General features: G+C 49.3%; 2 protein-coding genes across 3 annotated transcripts in view; both read right to left on the bottom strand.

Annotated features, from left to right (window-relative positions):
• Positions 1-15,791: 15,791 nt before the first annotated feature.
• On the bottom strand, positions 15,792-17,822 carry GPX1 (glutathione peroxidase 1). 2 transcript variants are annotated; one of them, XM_007984221.3, is made up of 2 exons: positions 16,938-17,822; positions 15,792-16,360 (listed from the first exon to the last, which is right to left on the bottom strand). In XM_007984221.3, exons 1-2 carry the CDS (start codon positions 17,181-17,183, stop codon positions 16,001-16,003), a joined length of 606 nt encoding a protein of 201 aa, XP_007982412.2. In that variant the 5' UTR covers positions 17,184-17,822; the 3' UTR covers positions 15,792-16,000. The 2 variants fall into 2 exon arrangements, with proteins under 2 accessions (XP_007982412.2, XP_072866282.1); XM_073010181.1 differs by having other exon boundaries at positions 15,792-16,379; positions 16,938-17,306.
• Positions 17,823-18,048: 226 nt separating this feature from the next.
• The window catches only part of RHOA (ras homolog family member A), a 53,777-nt gene continuing 49,383 nt past the window's right edge, over positions 18,049-22,442 (bottom strand). The window contains exons 4-5 of the mRNA XM_007984222.3: positions 22,025-22,155; positions 18,049-19,294 (exon numbers count right to left, since the gene is read on the bottom strand). Coding sequence (XP_007982413.1) covers positions 19,121-19,294; positions 22,025-22,155 — 305 coding nt within the window. The 3' untranslated portion in view covers positions 18,049-19,120. The remainder of the gene's footprint in view (positions 19,295-22,024; positions 22,156-22,442) is intronic.

Here is a 22,442-nt window from a genome sequence, read left to right as displayed (position 1 = left end):
TTAGGCCAGTTGAGCCGGGCACTACAACACTACTACAACCTAAGGGGATCTAAAGCTAGAAAGGAGGCCAGACAGACCATATATCCTGCCTTAAAAGGCAGGCAGGCATTGTAGGAAGTTTTGGAGCAGAGACAAAATGACTGAGGGTGCTTCACGCCCACGATGGTGTAACTCAGACACAGAACCATTAGGACCCTCTCACTATGGAGGTGGCTGTGAGGGAGAAGAGGAGAAACAGATGAGCCATGTCTATTTTATGTTTTCATTCTTATTTTTCTACCCTATTCCTGTTGAAAAGATGAGCTATGTTTTGTGTCAGGGGTGAAGGAAGGGGAACTGGCCCAGTGAAAATATGGTAGGTCATTTGAACAGATTTACTATTTTTATGTTGTGTTTGGCCAACTGAAATTAATTTGCACTCCCTGGGACATCCATCACACACCATCTGATAAGAAAGGCCTCTTGGCAGTTGGGTAGATTAGTAGGGGAATGTAAATGTGGAATTAAAACTGCCTCAAATAACCACATAGCAATTAATCCCCTGTAGATAAGAGTTACCACCACATGATGATTCTACATCTGCAGAGCCAACCCTAACAAGTCCCCTTCTATGAAAGTTCTTTGAAACTCTTCTGTTTTGTTTTGTTTCGTTTTGTTGTTTTTTCTGAGATGGAGTCTCGCTCAGTCCCCCAGGCTGGAGTGCAGTGGGGCAATCCGAGCTCACTGCAACCTCTGCCTCCCTGGATCAAGCGGTTCTCCTGCCTCAGCCTCTTGAGTAGCTAGAATTACAGGCGTGCACCACCACGCCTGGCTAATTTTTGTATTTTTAGTAGAGATAGGTTTCACCATCTTGGGCAGGCTGGTCTCAAACTCCTGACCTCATGATCCACCAGCCTCAGCCTCCCAAAGTGTTGGGATTAAAGGTGTGTGCCACCGTGCCCAGCTGAAACTCTTACAAATGTTATCAAAAAAGAAACACTACCTTTAGTCCTGTTATTTATGGAAAAAGAAAGTTGGGGCCGGGCACGGTGGCTCAGGCCTGTAATCCCAGCACTTTGGCTTTGGAAGGCCGAGGCAGGTGGATCACCTGAAGTCAGGAGTTCGAGACCAGCCTGGCCGATGTGGTGAAACCCTGTCGTTACTAAAAATGCAAAAATTAGCTGGGCATGGTGGCGGGCACCTGTAATCCCAGCTACTCAGGAGGCTGAGGTAGGAGAATCACTTGAACCCAGGAGATGGAGGTAGCAGTGAGTCAAGATTGCACTACTGCACTCCAGGCTGGGTGACAGAGTGAGACTCTGTCTCAAAAAAAAAAAAAAAAAGTTGGTTACTGACATTGGTTCAGAATCTACATTTCAGGGTGTCTGCTTCCCTCTTCTTTTTTTAGCAGTTTCTCCTACACCATTTATGGCAGTCTTAAGGAGGACAAGTAGGACAAGTCCTCAGCACCACTAGAAAAGGGGACAAAACCTGGCCGGGCGCAGTGGCTCAAGCCTGTAATCCCAGCACTTTGGGAGGCCGAGACGGGCGGATCACGAGGTCAGGAGATTGAGACCATCCTGGCTAACACAGTGAAACCCCGTCTCTACTAAAAAATACAAAAAACGAGCCAGGCAAGGTGGCGGGCGCCTGTAGTCCCAGCTACTCGGGAGGCTGAGGCAGGAGAATGGCAAACCCGGGGGGCGGAGCTTGCAGTGAGCTGAGATCCGGCCACTGCACTCCAGCCTGAGCGACAGAGCGAGACTCCCTCTCAAAAAAAAAAAAAAAGAAAAGAAAAGGGGACAAAACCTAATTATAAAAATGAAAAATTTGGAAAATGTTTTTAAGTTAGGAATTTAGTGCTTTTAATAGCTATAAAAATAGCGCATTAATTATTGGTAGTTCCTTAAAAATTAATATTAGGATTGCAAAATATTCTTCTTGATATCTGGGTATTTGCATGGAAAAATAAATAAACAAATAAAAGATTACAAAGTGCTGGTAGTTGAAATGTGAAGAATAAAGTGAAAGCCATAGTTAGGGGCGGTCGCGGTGGCTCATGCCTGTAATCCCAGCACTTTGGGAGACCGAGGTGGGCGGATCAAGAGGTCAGGAGATCAAGACCATCCTGGCTAACACAGGTGAAACCCCCTCTCTACTAAAAATACAAAAAAAAATTGGTCGGGCATGGTGGCGGGCACCTGTAGTCCCAGCTACTCAGGGAGGCTGAGGCAGGAGAAGGGCGTGAACCCCGGAGGTGGAGCTTGCAGTAAGCAGAGATTGCGCCATTGCACTCCAGCCTGGGCGACAGAGCGAGACTCTGTCTCAAAAAAAAAAAAAAAAAAAAAAGAAAGCCATAGTAGGTAGAAGGTCACCTTTTTTTTTTTTTTTTTTTTTGTGGTGTAATCATAGCTCACTTGCAGCCTCGACCTATTGGGCTCAAGTGATCCTCCTACCTCAACTTCCCAAGTAGCTGGGACTACTGGTCTGCATCACCAGGCCTAGCTAATTTTTGTATTTCTAGTATAGATGGGGTTTCACCATGTTGCTCAGGCTGGTCTTGAACTCCTGGCCTCAAGTGATCCTCCCTCCTTGGCCTCCCAAGTGCTAGGATTCCAGTCAGGGGCCACCGTGCCCGGACTGCAAGGTCACCATTATTTACAAAGTCTTTAAACGTTGTTAGCTTGTAAACATTTTATTTAAATGGTGGGTGTGGCCAGGCACGGTGGCTCATGCCTGTAATCCCAGCACTTTAAGAGGCCAAGGCAGGTGGATCACGAGGTCAGGAGATTGAGACCAGCCTGACCAACATGGTGAAACCCCATCTCTACTAAAAATACAAAAATTAGCTAGGTGTGGTGGCATGCGCCTGTAATCCCAGCTACTCTGAAGGCTGAGGCAGGAGAATCGCTGGAACATGGGAGGCAAAGGTTTCGATGAGCCAGAGGTTGCAGTGAGCCAGGATAATGCCATTGCATGCCAGCCTGGGCAACAAGAGCAAAACTCTGTCTCAATAAATAAAGAAATAAATGGTGGGTTTTTTGTTTTTGTTTTTTTTTGAGACGGGGTCTCGCTGTGTCCCCCAGGCTGGAGTGCAGTGGCCGGATCTCAGCTCACTGCAAGCTCCGCCTCCCGGGTTTACACCATTCTCCTGCCTCAGCCTCCCGAGTAGCTGGGACTACAGGCACCCACCACCTTGCCCTGCTAGTTTTTTGTATTTTTTAGTAGAAACGGGGTTTCACCGTGTTAACCAGGATGGTCTCGATCTTCTGACCTCATGATCCACCCATCTTGGCCTCCCAAAGTGCTGGGATTATAGGCTTGAGCCACTGCGCCCGGCCTGTTTGTTTTTGAAACAGGGTCTCATTCTGTCACCCCCGCTGGAGTGCAGTGGCACAATCTTGGCTCACTGCAACTTCTGCCCTGCCCCCCAGGGCTCAAGCGCTCTGTCCACCTCTTCCTCCCAAAGTGTTGAGATTACACATGTGAGCCACTGTGCTGAGCCGCTTTTGTTTTGTTTTGTTTTGTTTTTTGAGACAGAATCTCACTCTGTAGTCTCACCTACTTGGGAGGCAAAAAAAAAAAAAAAAAAAAAAAAAAAACGAGGCCAGGCATGGTGGCTTACACCTGCAGTCCCAGCATTTTGGTAGGCTGAGGTGGGTGGGTCACTTGAGGTCAGGAATTTGAGACCAGCCTGGCCAACCTAGTGAAACCCAGTCTCTACTAAAAACACAGAAATTAGCTGGGCATGGTGGTGCTCGCCTGTAATCCCAGCTACTTGGGAGACTGAGGCAGGAAAATCACTTGAACCCAGGAGGTGGAGGTTGCAGTGAGCCAAGATCATGCCACAGCCCTCTAGCCTGGGCAATGAGAGCAAAACCTCATCTCAAAGAAAGGAAAAAAAAATTAAAAATTTTAAAATTAAAATAAAATAATTAGCCTGGCATGGTGACGTGCACCTGTAATCCTAGCTATTAAGTAGGCCAAGGCGGGAGGACCTTTTTAGCCCAGGAGTTTGAAGTTGCAGAGAGCTGTGATCCTATGATCGTGCCACTGCACTCCAGCGTGGGTGACAGAGCAAGATCCTGTCTCAAAAATAAAAAAGAGAACTGGAAACAATGAACATCTGCCTCCGTGTTCCTGTTGTGGTAGTGACCTAGGGACCCGGGAAGAGATGACAAGAGTGACTGATTCAGCTCAGGAGATACCTTGGCCCCAGGGCTGTGTTCTATGTTGAGCCACTTTATCCGAGAGAGACCCCGTAGGCCCGGTAGGACACCAAGATCCCAGAAGTGGACAATCCATCCATTACCAGAGGACCTTGGGCCACAAGAACAGAAGAAAAATCAGGAAGGGAACTAGAGGAAAACCTGGCTTATTGGTCACATACTGGTTGATCTTGGACTGTGATGTCTAATTAAAGATTCATAATGTTGGGCCACGCACAGTGGCTCACGCATGTAATCCCAGCACTTTGGGAGGCCAAGGCAGGTGGTTCACCTGAGGTCAGGGGTTTGAGACCAGCCTGACCAACATGGTGAAACTCAGTCTCTATTGAAAATACAAAATTAACTGGGCATGGTGGTGCATTCCTATAGTCCCACCTACTTGGGAGGCTGAGGCAGGAGAATTGCTTGAACCCAGAAGGCGGAAGTTGCGGTGAGCCAAGATCATGCCACTGCACTTCAGCCTGGGCAACAAGAGCAAAACTCTGTCTCAAAAAAAAAAAAAAAAAAAAAAAAAAATGAATAATGTCTGGGTGTGTGAACTTTAAGCTTTTTTTTTTTTTTTTTTTGAGACAAGATCTTACTCTGTCGCCCAGCCTGGAATGCAGTGGTATCATCTCGGCTCACTGCCACCTCTACCTCCTGGGTTCAAGGGATTCTCCTGCCTCAGCCTCCCTAGTAGCTGGTATTACAGGCACCTGCTACTGCGCCTGGCTGATTTTTGTATTTTTAGTAGAAACGGGGTTTCACCATGTTGGCCAGGCTGTTCCTGAACTCCTGACGTCAGGTGATCCACCCGCCTTGGCCTCCCAAAGTGCTGGGATTACAGGCTGAACCACCGCACCTGGCCTTTAAGCTTTATTTGATTCCGAATCATAAAGTTTTTGTCTTAGCTGCTACCGCAGTTTTCTCTACACATGACAGGACTTGGCTCTCCCAAGTTATTCTTGGTCCACACTTGACCAGCACTAACAGAGCACACATGGCAGTATTCACAAATATTAGACATACTTTCATTGGAGGTGGCAGCAGGGGAGAAATGTTTTTGGTTCCGTCTCACCTGTGCCTCCTTAACCTGCCCAGGGGACTGTGAAAAGAAAAAGACTCTAGAAGTATGCTTTAGAAGAATTAAATGTCTTCTCAGTGATTTCTAACTTCTGTTATATAAGGATTAGGTTATTGCGGAACAAGTCTCACAGAGAGGAAGTGGGATCACTTTTTTTATACGGGGGAGTTGTGCCAATGGACAGATTCCATTCTGGTTATGCCACTTGTGTTGATGGCCAGCCCTCTTTGGGCAGAGGGTGTGGCAGCCTGGGCCCAGGTGCCGCCAGTGTCTTGTATTCTTCTTGTAATTCTATTACCATCACTGTCTTAACCACGAACCAGTATTTAATGTTAACTTGCGTGTATCCTTTGCCCTTTCTACAGTGCAAATTCTCAGTAGGCATTTCTTGCATAAATGAAAGAAAGAATTATCCAGCTATTAGTCATTTCTTCACTGGACTAATAGTACTTGAGTATTATGTGCTCATGGTCCCTACCCTCCAGGGGTTCACAGTGTGGTTAGGGATGGAGGATGGTTACATATGTAATACAGTGTTGTATGCTGTGTGACAAAAGTGTCACAAGGGCCGGGTGCAGTAGTTCACGCCTGGAATCCCAGACTTTGGGAGGCTGAGGTGGACAGATCATGAGGTCAGAAGATCGAGAGCATCCTGGCTAACATGGTGAAACCCTGTCTCTACTAAAAATACAAAAAGATTAGCCAGGCGTGGTAGCAGGCGCCTGTAGTCCCAGCTACTTGGGAAGCTGAGGCAGGAGAATGGTGTGAACTCGGGAGGCGGAGCTTGCAGTGAGCCGAGATCGCATCACTGCACTCCAGCCTGGGTGATAGAGTGAAACTCTGTCTCAAAAAAAAAAAAGTGTCACAAGAACATGAAGGGTCATGCTTGCAGATACTTCTCTGGGAAGAAAACTTAAGCAACTAGTGTAGAAAGCAAAGGCATACTTAATATTCCCTTTGGCCTTTGGGGCTGTGTGATGACATCCACAAAGGATGCTCAGGAGACCAGGACTTTATTTCTTTTTTTTTTTTATTTATTTATTTTTGAGACAGTCTTGCTCTGTCGCCCAGGCTGGAGTGCAGTGGCGTGATCTTGGCTCACTGCAAGCTCTGTCTCCTGGGTTCACACCATTCTCCTGCCTGCCTCAGTCTCCTGAGTAGCTGGGACTACAGGTGCCCGCTACCATGCCCGGCTAATTCTTTTTATTTTTATTTTTAGTAGAGATGGGGTTTCACTGTGTTAGCCAAGATGGTCTCGATCTCCTGACCTCATGATCTGCCTGCCTCGGCCTCCCAAAGTGCTGGGATTACAGGTGTGAGCCACCCCACGCTGCCAACTTTTTTTTATTACTATTTTATGTGTGTGTGTGTGACAGAGTCTCACTTTGTCTCCCAGGTTGGAGTGCGGTGGCGTGATCTTGGCTCACTGCAACCTCCACTTCCTGGGTTCAAGCAATTCTCAAGCCTCGGCCTCCCCAGTAGTTGGGACTACAGGCACGTGCCACCACACACAGCTAATTTTTTTTTCGTATTTTTTGTAGAGATGTGGTTTCACCGGGCCAGGCGTGGTGGCTCACACCTGTAACCCTATTAACTTTGGGAGGCCGAGGCGATTGGATCACCTGAGGTCAGGAGTTTAAGACCAGCCTGGCCAACATGGTGAAATTCCATCTCTACTAAAAATACAAAAAATTAGCCAGGCGTGGTGGCAGATGCCTGTAATCCCAGCTACTCGGGAGCCTGAGGCAGGAGAATCACTTGAACCCAGGAGGCGGAGGTTGCAGTGAGCTGAGATCACGCCAGTGCACTCCAGCCTGGGTAACAAGAGCAAAACTCCAAAAAAAAAAAAAGAAAAAGATAAGTGGTTTTGCCATGTTGGATGTTGGCCAGGCTGGTCTTGAACTCCTGATCCACCCGCCTCAACCTCCCAAAGTGCTGGGATTATAGGCGTGAGCCACTGCACCCAGCCTGAAACCAGGACTTTAGATTCACACACAGGTACACGCATACACACACAGTCACATGCTGGGGACAAAGGTGACTGGGGTATTCTGCTGCAGGGAGATTTAGATTCCCTTCACTTGCCTCCCATGAAACCAGGTGGTCTTCAGAACTGTAGGTCACTACTGAGGGTGAGCTACACATGCTCCTGAATGCTGCTAGACCTCTAGGAATTTGGATCAAGTGGGCTTGCTTTATGGTCTCCTCTACTGGTCTTGAGGGCCACAACTACACTGGACCTGGGAGGGGCACTAAGAGTGGGTCTCCCTGGAGCCTCTGTGTCTCTTCACAGCCAAGATCAGGTCACTTGCCCTTACCTTTACAACAGGTAAGGCTGGCTAGGAAAATATTCTGCCGGCCAGTTACGGGCAACAAGTTGCCTAGTACCCCTGCCCAACACACCACTGTCATGTCATGTCAGTCTCAATGCTTCTAGATACAGCTAACAGAATCCCCAGCAGCAATTGGTCCACCCATTTGGTGGTTCTTGTTTTTTCACATGACACGTCTGGAGTTGAGTTCTTGGGAAGGTCAAAGCTGAAAGACATCAGTTTGTTTCTCCAGGGCCTTCTAGTTCTTTGCCTTCAAATCTCCAACGTGGTTGTCTTGCTCCCAGAACTCTGGGTACCCTCAAGAACACTCACCAGTGAGAAGGGAGAGAGGAACATTCCCTTCTGCTGTTCCCTGGGATCATGGGGGCTTTCCCAGGAGCCTCTGCATCTCTTTGTAGCCAATTAGGTCACCTGCCCCTATCTTGACAGCAGGAAAGTAGATTCTGCCAGCCAGCCAGGAGGAAAGACTTGGGAATGACTATTGAGTAGAGATCAGCAATATCTCTGTACATAGCCTCACTGAGAGGCAGTGAGAATTACACCATTTCAGGGCCAAGGCCTATGAGACCTCATTCCTTGTACAAGGACTTCTGACATTTTTCCCCCTCAGCTCCCAATCAATCAGTGTCTGATGTGAGGCAATACCCATTAATTTCTGTGGCTGGCTGGAGCTGGGCTTTATTTTAGTGCCTGCCCAGGTGTGTCACACCTGTATGTGAATGCATACTCTTCCCCTTACTTGATGAGTACAATAACAAAAACATGTCAATTCAGAGTACTCTGACAGGGATCATGGCCTGCTCTTTATAAACTCATGCTGTGTTTTCTTGGGAAATTTTTTTGTTTTGTTTTGTTTTTTTGTTTTTTGAGACAGGGTCTCTCTCTGTCGCCTAGGTTGGAGGGCAGTGGCACTATCTCAGCTCACTGCAACCCCCGCCTCCTGGGTTCAAGCAATTCACCCACCTCAGCCTCCCAAGTAGCTGGGACTACAGGCACATGCCACTATGCCCAGCTAATTTTGTTTTTGTTTTTTTGTTTTTGAGACGGAGCCTCGCTCTGTCCCCCAGGCTGGAGTGCAGTGGCCGGATCTCAGCTCACTGCAAGCTCCGCCTCCTGGGTTTACGCCCTTCTCCTGCCTCAGCCTCCCGAGTAGCTGGGACTACAGGCGCCCGCCACCTTGCCTGGCTCGTTTTTTGTATTTTTTAGTAGAGATGGGGTTTCACTGTGTTAGCCAGGATGGTCTTGATCTCCTGATCTTGTGATCCGCCCGTCTCGGCCTCCCAAAGTGCTGGGATTACAGGCTTGAGCCACCGCGCCCGGCCTTGTTTTTGTTTTTGAGATAGAGTCTCACTCTGTTGCCTAGGCTGGAGTGCAGTGGAACAATCTTGGCTTCTGTAACCTCCATCTCCCAGATTCAAGCAATTCTCTTACCTCAGCCTCCCAAGTAGCTGGGATTACAGGAGCACACCATCATGCCCACCTAATTTTTGTATTCTTAGTAGAGATGGGGTTTGACCATGTTGGCCAGGTTGGTCTCAAACTCCCGACCTCAAATGATCCGCCTGCCTCACACTCGGCTAATTTTTGTATTTTTTCATAGAGACAAGGTTTCACCTTGTTGGCCAGGTTGGTTTTTTGGGGGGTTGTTTGTTTGTTTGTTTGTTTGTTTTGAGACAGCCCAGACTGGAGTTATACAGACTGGTGTGAAGTGGCACAATCTCAGTTTACTGCAGCCTTGACCCTCTGGGCTCAAGTGATTCCCCCACCTCAACCTCCTGAGTAGATGGAACCACAGGTGCATGCAACCATGCCTAGCCCCTTGGGAAAATCTTTAACCAGTGCTTTTTACTCTATCTTATCCAAAAGTTAAAATGTAAGAGATTTATTAGACTTATCAGGCCAGGAATGCTTTTCTGAAAATAAACTTATTTTATTTATTTTGAGACAGGGTCTCACTCTGTCTCCCTGGCTGGAGTACAGTGGCGCAATCATGGCTGACTGCAGCCTCGACCTCCTGGGCTTAAGCAATCCTCTGACCTCAGCTGCCCAAGTAACTGGGACCACAGTCATGTGCCACCAACCTTGGCTCTTTTTTTTTTTTTTTTTTTTTTTGAGGCGGAGTCTCGCTCTGTCGCCCAGGCTGGAGTGCAGTGGCCGGATCTCAGCTCACTGCAAGCTCCGCCTCCCGGGTTCACGCCATTCTCCTGCCTCAGCCTCCCGAGTAGCTGGGACTACAGGCGCCCGCCACCTCGCCCGGCTAGATTTTTGTATTTTTTAGTAGAGACGGGGTTTCACCGGGTTAGCCAGGATGGTCTTGATCTCCTGACCTCGTGATCCGCCCGTCTCGGCCTCCCAAAGTGCTGGGATTACAGGCTTGAGCCACCGCGCCCGGCCTTTTTTTTTTTTTTTTTTTTTTTTGAGACAGAGTCTTGCTCTATCACCCAGGCTGGAGTGCAGTGGCACAATCTCAGCTCACTGCAACCTCCACCTCTCGGGTTCAAGCGATTCTCCTGCCTCAGCCTTCAGAGCAGCTGGGACTATAGGCATGCGCCACCATGCCCAGCTAATTTTTGTATTTTTAGTAGAGACGGGGTTTCACCATATAGGCTGGACTCCTGACCTCGTGATCCACCCGCCTTTGCCTCCCAAAGTGCTGGGATTACAAGCATGAGCCACCGCGACTGGCCAGTATTTTTTTTGTAGAAACAGTGTTTCGCCATGTTGCCCAGGCTGTTCTCAAACTCCTGAGCTCAAACAATCTGCCCATTTTAGCCTCCCAAAGTGCTTGGATTATAGGTGTGAGCCACTGCACTGAGCCTGAAAATAAACTTGTTTTAAATGTTGTTTATAGGACTACACTGAGTCAGAATAAGGAAGTCATTTGATCAACTGCTAATTGTGCAAGAAATGCCTGACCTAATTTTATCAGATTTAATGTTTGAAAAAAAACCTAAAAGCAGCCATTCTGCAAGAACTGCTGAAATGGAAGTTTCTGAACCTAGGTCAGTGGCCTAAATGCTGTATGTGTTTTCTGTGCAAACAATGCTCTGCAGCCATTTCTGCTTTTTTTTTTTTTTTTTTTTGAGACAGAGTCTCACTCTGTCGCCCAGGCTGGAGTGCAGTGGCCAGATCTCAGCTCACTGCAAGCTCCGCCTCCCGGGTTCACGCCATTCTCCTGCCTCAGCCTCCCGAGTAGCTGGGACTACAGGCGCCCGCCACCTCGCCCGGCTAGTTTTTTGTATTTTTTAGTAGAGACGGGGTTTCACCGTGTTAGCCAGGATGGTCTCGATCTCCTGATCTCGTGATCCGCCCGTCTCGGCCTCCCAAAGTGCTGGGATTACAGGCTTGAGCCACCGCGCGCGGCCCACCATTTCTGCTTTTAAAGCCAGGACTTCACAGGGTGAATGTGATTTTTGGTCTTTTACTTGTTCATTTGAGCTGCTGATTCACAATGGGGTGGGGTGGGTACCCGTCAGAGCAGTAGCAGTTGCATGGTTGAATGAAAAGAATGTGTATGTGTGAGAGTGTGTCTGTGTGTGTTGGGGGAAGATAGTGAAGTCCTAACTGGCTTTACTCTGAAACTTCCTGGAGAAGAGAGAGTTCGAAAGGACTAGCCAGGGACGGTTGCTCATGCCTGTATCCCAGCACTTTTGGAGGCCCAGTTGGGTGGATCATTTGAAATCAGGAGTTCAAGACCAGCCTGGCCAATATGGTAAAACCCTGCCTCTACTAAAAATACAAAAAAATTAGCTGGGTGTTGTGGCGGGCGCCTGTAGTCCCAGGTACTCAGGAGGCTGAGGCAGGAGAATCTCTTGAACCTGGAGACAGAGGTTCGAGTGAGCTGAGATTGCGCCACTGTATTCTAACCTGGGCAACAGAGCAAGACTCCCTCTCAAAAAAAAAAAAAAAAAAAAAAAAAAAAGAAACGACTTCTAGTTGAGAGAGGAGGCATACAGCTTAAAGTCTGAGGAGGAATGTTCCCCAGCCAGGATCAGGCATACTGGGAGTTCAGAAGTTCCCTTTACTGAAGCTGAGTAATTTCAGGGGAAACCAAAAAAGTTCCCTTCACTGGTAGCCCAAGGCATAAACTGAGGGGGTCGGGGTGGCACGGGGCAAGGAGGGGTGAATCACCAAGCATCCTGGAGAGAAGAAGTTAGAGGCTGTTGGAAAGTTCTGGGTGCCCATCCTTTAGCCTAACCTGAGAGTGTGGCATAGGCCACACTGACGCTGTATGGGAAAGGGGAGAGTTGAAGTGGGATGTCTCTTCTCACAGGTCCAGCTGGTAGAACACTGAGTAGGACCTTAGGTCCCTAGACTTTCCACTTCAGCATCTCTGGAGGTGGGCTGTGGAATATGTATTTTCACAAGTACCTGGGTGACTCCTGGGCACTGTATATTCATCTCCTAGAATAGGACCTGGTACCTCCTAGACACATGGCTTTCTAGCTTTGGTTCCAGCTGCCCTCTGAGACTGCAGGCAGTCCAGAAGCATGGGTTCCAACTATTTTTTTTTTGAGACGGAGCCTCGCTCTGTCCCCCAGGCTGGAGTGCAGTGGCCGGATCTCAGCTCACTGCAAGCTCTGCCTTCTGGGTTTACGCCATTCTCCTGCCTCAGCCTCCTGAGTAGCTGGGACTACAGGAGCCCGCGACCTTGCCCGGCTAGTTTTTTGTATTTTTTAGTAGAGACGGGTTTTCACCGTGTTAGCCAGGATGGTCTTGATCTCCTGATCTCGTGATCCGCCCGTCTCGGCTTCCCAAAGTGCTGGGATTACAGTCTTGAGCCACCACGCCCGGCCTTAACTATTCTTTAGGAACTGTCCCTTCCTTTGGCTCCTTGCTCCAACCTTGTTCCTCCCCAGCTATTTCTCTCTGCCATCTAATCTGGAAGGATTGTGCATCTATACACCTCAGTCCCAGGTCCCCTAATCTTTTTCATGACACTTACCCCAAGTGACCTCATCCTCTCCAGTGGCTACTGCTCCCGTGGCTAGACCATTGCCTTTAAACATTCTCCTCTTCTGTGCCTCATGTAACTGCCTGCTCCAGATACCTCTGTCTGGATGTCTAATGCAATACATCTGAATCTGAAAACATCCACCTACCCCCAAAACCTGTTCCTCCTGTTGCCAACTCAGTAAATAATGCCACCTTCCCATCTCAGGACCTCACACACTATACTCCCTGCCTGCCTACCCGCTATCAGCTTATTCCTTAACCAACTGCTTCTTTTTTTTTTTTTTTTTTGAGATGGAGTCTCGCTCTGTTGCCCAGGCTGGAGTGCAGTGGCCGAATCTCAGCTCACTGCGATCTGCACCTCCCGGGTTCACACCATTCTCCTGCTTCAGCCTCCCGAGTAGCTGGGACTACAGGCGCCCGCCACCACTCCCGGCTAATTTTTTTTGTATTTTTAGTAGAGACGGGGTTTCACCGTGTTAGCCAGGATGGTCTCGATCTCCTGACCTCGTGATCCACCCATCTTGGCCTCCCAAAGTGCTGGGATTACAGGCTTGAACCACCGTGCCCGGCCTTTTTTTTTTTTTTCTGAGAGGGAGTCTCGCTCTGTTGCCCAGGCTGGAGTGCAGTGGCGCAATCTCGGCTCACTGCAAGCTCTGCCTCCCGATTTCACACCATTCTCCTGCCTCAGCCTCCCGAGTAGCTGGAACTATAGGTGTCTGCCACCACCCCCAGCTAATTTTTTGTATTTTTAGTAGAGACGGGATTTCACCGTGTTAGCCAGGATGGTCTCGATCTCCAGACCTCGTAATCTGCCTGCCTCGACCTCCCAAAGTGCTGGGATTACAGGAGTGAGCCACTGCACCCAGCCTAATTTTCATATTTTTAATACAGACGTGGTTTCACCATGTTGGCCAGGCTCGTCTTGAACTCCTGACCTCAAGCCATCATGCCGTCCACCCACCTCGACCTCCCAAAGTGCTGTGATCACAGGTGTGAGCCACTGCACCTGGCCTCACTGTCACTTTTTCCAGGAGGTGTGCATGATCCTCCCTACTGGGCCTGGTCCTCTTATTCTTTTTTTTTTTTTAACCAGTGTAAGGTACACAATTTGTCTTTTTTTCCTATTCTCAAAGCACAAAACATGCTTTTTTGATAATTATATACTGTCCTTCTGACTTCTTCAGGCACTTGGCAGAGCACATGGCACAGGACTGGATTATGAAAGAATAAGGGAGCAAAGTGCTTTTGGGGAAGAGACGTGTAGGACATTAGGGGTCACAGGTAATCTGGTTCTACCCAGATTTACAGGTTGCTACTCTCCATTCCAGGAGTCAGATTTGAAGTTTACAAATGTCAAAAAGCCTTGGTCCCATTTGAGTGGAGTTTTGTTTTGTTTTTGAAAGAGTCTCGCTCTGTTGCCCAGGCTGAAGTGCAATGGCGTGATCTCGGCTCACTGCAACCTCTGCCTCCAAGGTTCAGGCAATTCTCCCTGCCTCAGCCACCCAAGTAGCTGGGATTACAGGCGCCCGACACCACACCTGGCTAATTTTTGTATTTTTAGTAGAGACGGGAGTTTCACCATATTTTGGTCAGGCTGGTCTCCAACTCCTAGCCTCAAGTGATTTGCCCACCTCGGATTACTTGGGATTATAAAGTGCTGGGATATTAGGCGTGAGCCACCGTGACTGGCCACTCAGGAGTCTTGATTGCATTTGTGAATGACTAATCTTCTTCCCCAGAGGTTAACAGTCTAAGAGGAGTACTGGGGCTGGCCATCTCAGGGCCCCCAGGGCCCGGCATATGATATTCATCACAAATATTGGTCTACTAATATAAAAACATTCCACTCTGGCAGGGCTCAGTGGCTCACGCCTGTAATCCCAGCACTTTGGGAGGCCTAGGCGGGCAGATCACCTGAGGTCAGGAGTTTGAGACCAGCCTGGTCAACATGGCGAAACCCTGTCTCTTCTAAAAATATAAAAAGTAGCCAGGCATGGTGGCAGGCACCTGTAATCCCAGCCACTGGGGTGGCTGAGGCAGAATTGCTTGAACTCGGGAGGTGGAGGCTGCAGTGAGCTAAGATCATGCCACTGCACCCCAGCCTGGGCAACAGAGCATGAGACTCCTGAGAGTTCCAAGGAACAACACAGGTAGAGTGAGGTCCAAAGGGGAAGCTGATAGTTCTGCCTGGGTCACCTCAAGGGGGACTCAAAGGCTGGGGTGGAGAGAAGCAGAGCGAGGTGGGCCTGTTTAGGAGTTCTGAGGATGGAGCCAGAGCAGGTCCAGAAGGCCCTACAATCCTTAGTGACCTAAGGGCAGACAAAGGGGGAGAGCAGCAGCAAAGATCACTGCGTACAGCAAGAGGAAAAGTCCTTGAGAGTTGGCTCAGACGTAAGGGCCTTGAGTCACCAATTTGAACACAAATGCTGGGACTTCAGAACAGCACTGCCATGTCTCTGGGCACCTGTTTGCACAAGCAGAAGCTACACCCAGGCCCTGCAGTCCCCCACACTGCATTAGGAAATGGCTTCAAATCCGTCTTGAAAGATTGGCAGCAGGGTCAACAGATGGAGAAGCTGGACCTGAGTGGTGCCTGAAAAGCAGCAGCTGGCTTCAAAGACAAGCCCTTATACTGGGCCTGAATGTGAGATTGCATGTAAGTGTCGGGCAAGGCATAGTCAGAAGGGCCAGTTAAATTGTAGTTTTCTCACTCTTAAATACATGAGGCAGAAACTCGTAAGATCAGCATCACAGCAGATACAAGCACTTGGTAGCAACATGGAAAGATCTAGCCAAGTAACAGAATTTATAACATCGCATGAGCTTCCAACTGTGTAAAATGGGCTTCTGTGGGCCTAACAATTGGAGAGGACATAGACTCCAAATGTGAGTGGAGGCTCATGTTATTTTGTGACAGTCATTTCAGTGGGCAGCAAGTAGTCGTAAGTCTGTTAGAGTTAGGCAGTCAACCCTTGCCTTGTGTCTTCTTTTTTAAGTACGGACTTTGTTTTAACTGGGTCTTGGGATGGCCCTTTGCATGTTCTGGTGAAGGCAGAAATTCAGGCCAAGAGCAAGACTTCCCACAAAGGAAATAGTGGACCCTACACACTGCAGACAAAAGGACAGAAAGTTCAGACTTGGCTAGGATAAGGGAAGGAGGGTTAAGTTCCCACCACTATGACAATGAGATTAGAAAAAGTATCCCCCAAATGACACAGGACATACACACAGTTCTGCTGACAACTGGCACTTTATTAGTGGGGAAACTCGCCTTGGTCTGGCAGAGACCGGGATGGACAGGACGAGCGCCCATCTCGAGGGGGTATTTTCTGTATTATCAGGTGTTCCTCCTTGTAGGTTTAGAGGAAACACCCTCATAGATGAAAACCCCCCGGAGAGCAGCGCTGCAACTGCCAAGCAGCCGGGGTAGGAAAGGGGCCCTAGGCACTGCTGGGACCTTGAGACAGCAGGGCTTCGATGTCAGGCTCGATGTCAATGGTCTGGAAGCGGCGGCTGTACCTGCGTACGGGCACACCGTCCGGGCCCACCAGGAACTTCTCGAAGTTCCAGGCAACATCGTTGCGGCACACCGGTGACCAGGTGATGAGCTTGGGGTCGGTCATGAGCGCAGTGGCATCGTCGCTGGGGGCTGGCAGGGCCTCCCGCAAGAAGGCGAAGAGAGGGTGCGCCCCCGCACCGTTCACCTCGCACTTCTCGAAGAGCATGAAGTTGGGCTCGAACCCACCACCAGGTCGGACGTACTTGAGGGAATTCAGAATCTCTTCGTTCTTGGCGTTCTCCTACGGGAGAGAAGGGCAGCTGGGACCCGGGGTCATGAGGGGGAGGGAAATGTTCTAACCACTAACAAGGGAGTTTTTCTTTCTTTTTTTTTTTTTTTTTTTTTTTGAGACGGAGTCTCGCTCTGTAGCCCAGGCTGGAGTGCGGTGGCCGGATCTCAGCTCACTGCAAGCTCCGCCTCCCGGGCTTACGCCATTCTCCAGCCTCAGCCTCCCAAGTAGCTGGGACTACAGGCGCCCGCCACCTTGCCCGGCTAGGTTTTTTTTGTATTTTTTAGTAGAGACGGGGTTTCACCGTATTATCCAGGATGGTCTCGATCTGTTGACCTCGTGATCCGCCCGTCTCGGCCTCCCAAAGTGCTGGGATTACAGGCTTGAGCCACCGAGCCCGGCCACAAGGGAGTTTTTCTATGCGTCACCGGGATTTTGCCCTCCATGCGCAATCCCAGGGCGGACAAGAATTCCAGCAGTTACGAGCACAAGGGAAGCGAGAGGGTAGCCAGACTCTCTGCTCATAGAGCCTATGGCACCCCCCAGCACCCCGCCGGCACCCCCAGCCACCACGCCCCGCCCGGCGCACCTGATGCCCAAACTGGTTGCACGGGAAGCCGAGCACCACCAGGCCCCGGGGCCCAAGGCGCCGCTGCAGCTCGTTCATCTGGGTGTAGTCCCGGACCGTGGTGCCTCAGAGGGACGCCACATTCTCGATAAGTAGCACCTTGCCCCGCAGGGAGCCCAGGCTCACAGGCTCCCCGCCGGCCAGCGGGCGCGCCGAGAAGGCGTACACCGACTGGGCCGCTGCCGCCACTAGCCGAGCAGCACACATGGCGCAACTGTCCGAGGAGCTACGAGAGCGCCCCGAACAAGCACGGTGACGAGAGGCCAGGAGGCGCCTCCTTTTAACTGGCCGGCGGCAGCTCACGTGGCGCAGGCAGTTTTTTGGACCCGAGGGTCCCGCCTCATCCGGCCCCCGCCCTATCCGGAGGGCTCGGCCCCTCCTTTAGCCGGGAAAAGGCTGAAGGGTGCGCCCGAGCGGGACGCGGGCTCCGCCCAAGCCGGGAGGAGCCGCGGGCATGTCTTGTCTGGCCCAGGCAACCAGGCGGCAGCGGTCCAGGTTACACTTCCGAGGGCTGGGGCCCTCGAGGGCTCCGTTTTCTTTCTCAAAGGCTCCTCAATTAGGATGTGGGGTTCGGCATAGAAGGCTAGTGGGCGGCGGCAGCAGCTGCCGGTGCACAAACAGCCCTCCTCTCCTGTGCCATGTTACCGGCAGTGCAGGGAACAGCCAGAGGGATATGGGCTTCCGGTCTCCCTCCTCCCTGTCTCCAAAGCGGCACCGCCCTTGTGCGGGTTTTCTAACAGGGCAGAGTCCTGGAAGCTCTGCCCCAGCTTCCTGAAGTGGAGACCAAAAGCTCGTCAGGGCCAAGGAAACGCGGCCTGAGTCCTCCCTCTCTGGCCTCCTCAGTAGGCTGCATTCACCCTCCCCCCAAATCTGAACTAGAATGCGGTACAGGGTAATCATTTCCATGTTGTTGGGAGGGACCAGATTAGCTGTTGGGTGGGTGGGAGGTGGGGCACAACCTAGTCTTTTGCACCCTGAACAAACCTCTCCAGGGTGAGCTAGGCCAGGAAGTCCTTGCATCCTCCTGCCCCCAGCCCTGGAGACAGCAACACAAACAACAGGATACAGGAAGTTTAGAAAACTGCCTTTATTCTATTAGTAGTTGGAAAAATTAACTGGTACAGAAAAAAAGTTTAGTCAGCTGGAGAGAAGAGAGACTGAGTGCCACCCATGAGAACTGGTGGCTCCTCTGGGAGGGAACCTGGATACAGTGAGGAGAAGAGCACTGTGAATTAGAGCCAGATGCTGAAGTCCAGGTGAGACAGGTTATGCCACCTTCCAAAGTGTCTAATTGCCTCAGGCGTGAAACCAATTCCTATTTACTTAGCCCAGCTCCAGATAGGGGTACTGAGATACATGGGGCCGAAAAGGGGTAATATGGCCATCTTTTATCAGAAAAAGTGACAAAACGGGAATTTAAAAAATGAATTTTCCATCTGACTTTATTTCCAAATACACTTTCTTTTTTAAAAAACCAATACACTTTCTTTGGGGATGACAAATATCAGTATTAGGAAATCCAATTATACAAAAAATACTACATCTAGTCTGGGGTAGATATATTTATTTTTGGTAACATACATTAAGTGGCACTAATTACACAGTAACTATAAGGTAACTAACATGAAACCACAGAACTGTAACTCTGCCACAGCTGCATGAACTTGGGCTTTTCTGGTTGAGCCCATTTTCAAAAAACTGCCCACCCCAGAGCTATGCCAACAAAATCTGTTAATGAGTAAAGCCCTGAAGTGGTGACTCACCAGAGTACCTTGCAGCTGACAGATAATAGGCAGGACATGTTAGTTATAAAGTAGTTACAGCCTAATTCACAAAAGTTACCAACTGTTTCTCTTTCTAGAAAGAAGCAAGAAGTTAAGAAATTCCTTGAATTAGCGCCTGGTGTGTCAGGTGGGAGTGCAGAGGAGGGCTGTTAGAGCAGTGTCAAAAGGACCCTGGTGGGCCAGACGGGTTGGACATCATTAATAATCATAGTTGGCTTCTAAATACTGGTAGCAAGATGACTTCTGATTTGTAATCTTAGGTAAATTATAGATAAATGAAAAAGGCCAGTAATCATACACTAAGATTAATAAACAGCACTTCAAAATTAACCGCATAAGGGCTGTGCTTGCAGCAAGGTTTCACAAGACAAGGCACCCAGATTTTTTCTTCCCACGTCTAGCTTGCAGAGCAGCTCTCGTAGCCATTTCAAAAACCTCTCTCACTCCATCTTTGGTCTTTGCTGAACACTCCATGTACCCAAAAGCACCAATCCTGTTTGCCATATCTCTGCCTTCTTCAGGTTTCACCGGCTCCTAGCAAAAAGAAAAAACAGTCCTTTTAGCTAATAGTGTGGCATACATATAGTAAGTAAAGAGTATTCAAATTCAGCTTAAGGACTTTTTTTTTCTTGTTTTGCAACAGTTTTACTCTTGTCAGTCGCCCAGGCTGGACTGCAATGGTATGATCTCAGCTCACTGCAACCTCCATCTCCTGGGTTCAAGCGATTCTCCTGCCTCAGCCTCCTGAGTGGCTGGGACTACAGGTGCCCACCACCACGCCCAGCTAATTTTTTAGTAGAGATGGGGTTTCACCAGTTTGGCCAGGCTGGTCTCGAACTCCTGACCACGTGATCTGCCCACCCCGGCCTCCCAAAGAGCTGGGATTACAGGCATGAGCCACTGTGCCCAGTCTTTAAAAAAGACTTTTTTTTTTTGAGACAAAGTCTGGCTCTGTCGCCCAGGCTGGAGTGCAGTGGCGCGATCTCGGCTCACTGCAACCTCTGCCTCCCGGGTTCACACCATTCTCCTGCCTCAGCCTCCTGAGTAGCTGGGACTACAGGCGCCTGCCACCACACCCAGCAAATTTTTTGTATTTTTAGTAGAAATGGGGTTTCACCGTGTTCGCCAGGATGGTCTCAACCTCCTGACCTTGTGATCCGCCCGCCTCAGCCTCCCAAAGTGCTGGGAATACAGGCATGAGCCACCGCACCCGACCAAAAAAAAGACTTTTTCTTTTTTTTGGAGATGAAGTCTCACTCTTGCCCCCAGGCTGGAGTGCAATGGTGCGATCTCAGCTCACTGCAATTTCTGCCTCCTGGGTTCAAGCGATTCTCCTGCCTCAGCCTCCCGAGTAGCTGGGATTACAGGCACCTGCCACCATACCCGGCTAATTTTTGTATTTTTAGTAGAGAAGGGGTTTCACCATGTTGACCAGGTTGGTCTCAAACTCCCGACCTCAGGTGATCCACCCGGCTTGACCTCCCAAAGTGTTGGGATTACAGGCGTGAGCCACTGTGCCCGGCCAAAAAAAAAAGAAGACTTTTAAAAGCTGTTAAACTTGGCTATGTGCGGTGGCTCACGCCTGTAATCCCAGCACTTTGGGAGGCTGCGCTGGGCAGATCACGAGGTCAGGACATCAAGACCATCCTGGCCAACATGGTGAAACACCTCTTTACTAAAATATAAAAAATTAGCCAGGCAAGGTGGCGGGCACCTGTAATCCCAGCTACTCAGGAGGCTGAGGCAAGGGAATTGCTTGAACCTGGGAGGTGGAGGTTGCGGTGAGCCAAGATCGTGCCACAGCCCTCTAGCCTGGCAACAGACTGAGACTCTTCAAAAAAAAAAAGAAAAAAAAAGCTAAATTTATGAAATTTTAAAACTGACATATGGTAACAACCCCCTACCAAACATAAAATCTCTAATAAACATGGTATACACTGGAAAGTAGAAAGAGGGAAGAGGTCAGAGGAGCCCTGGAAGGTTAAGGAGTCAATCAAGGGCAAAATTACTTAAGCTACCAATCCAGGACTAAATGCCCTGAAGGAAATACAGCCTACCCTTGACATTCAGACAAAGAAACCTGAGTAAGAGAATTTAGGTTGAAGATCTCAGTGCCTCTCCAGTGAGGAAGCCCTGCCATTACGTCAGCTGGTTTCTGAGAGGCCAAGATGCCATATCCATCAACACTTTTAAAAAGGCATTGGGAGTGGTAGAGCGGGGAAGGCATTAGGGCTTTCTATCTGGACTCCCAGCCTTCATGATTTCCTTATCTTTCAGTTGCCACTAATTTATCTTTGGCCTCACATGTACCAAAGTAATAGCTGGGGAAGGCAATCAAGAGTCTAACAGGGCCAGGCGTGGTGGCTCACGCCTGTAATCCCAGTACTTTGGGAGGTCAAGGCGGGTGGATCACCTGAGGTTGGGAGTTTGATACCAGCCTGACCAACATGGAGAAAACTCATCTCTACTAAAAATACAAAAATTAGCCAGGCGTGGTGGCACATGCCTATAATCCCAGCTACTTGGGAGGCTGAGGCAGGAGAATTGCTTAAACCTGGGAGGCAGAGGTTGCAATGAGCCGAGATAGCACCACTGCACTCCAGCCTGGGCAACAAAAGCAAAACTGCGTCTCAAAGAATAAAAATAAAGGGTCTAACAGACGCCAGGCACAGTGGCTCACACCTGTAATCCCTGCACTTTGGAAGGCAAAAACAGGCAGATCACTTGAGGTCAGGAGTTCAAGACCAGCCTGGCCAACATGGTGAAACCCCATCTCTACTTAAAATAAATAAATAAATAAATAAAAACTAGCCAGGCATGGTGGAGGGCGCCTGTAAGTCCCAGCTACTCGGGAGTCTGAGGCAGAAGAATCGCTTGAACCCCGGAGGCGGAGGTTGCAGTGAGCTGAGATTGCACCAATGAACTCCAGCCTGGGTGACAGAATGAGACTCCATATCAAAAAAAGAAAGTTCCTACATCTAAAGCCACTGACTACTTGCTACTGATGAAATGGTTCATTCTCAGGCCAGCAGTCCTTATGGGCATAGCACTACCTCATAAAAAACATTCCATCTCACAGAACTAGTGAACTATTTTAGGGATCTTCTGTGAAGATCCCAATCAATGAGGGTCAGAGGGCCAGAGAGGGGCTTCTGAGCCTCTAAAACAACCTGGCCTGTGAAGGTTTCTGCTGGGCTCCCCAAACCTCCAACCTTGGGGCCATAGTTCAAGAATACTACAAGACAGTCCTGCCCCAGATCATGCCTGCTTCATCTTGGCTAGCTCCCGCCTTGTGTGCTCATCATTCCGAAGATCCTTCTTATTCCCAACCAGGATGATGGGCACGTTGGGACAGAAATGCTTGACTTCCGGGGTCCACTTTTCTGGGATGTTTTCTGAAAAAAAAAAATGTAGAGAATTTGGGGATACATACAATTCTATCTTGAAGACTTTCCAAGAACCTCAGTGAAATTCAGAGACACTTTCTTTGTGGTTTCAGAAGAATGCTAGACATTTAATGAAACCCACTAGTTTCAAAACCATAAAAAAGGGCAAATATAATCCCTTTCCTTTAAACAGAGAACCACCAGCTTTTTCTCAGTATAGCCAAGAATGGTGCTGAGCATCTCTGTAGGTAGGGCTCAAGGAAGGGCTCTGGAGGAGCAAAAGATCCACAACACAA

Source organism: Chlorocebus sabaeus, chromosome 22, assembly GCF_047675955.1.
Source record: "Chlorocebus sabaeus isolate Y175 chromosome 22, mChlSab1.0.hap1, whole genome shotgun sequence".
NCBI lineage: Eukaryota > Metazoa > Chordata > Mammalia > Primates > Cercopithecidae > Chlorocebus > Chlorocebus sabaeus.
The sequence above is the reverse complement of the archived record's forward strand: the minus strand, read 5'-3'. Positions and strand labels throughout refer to the sequence as shown.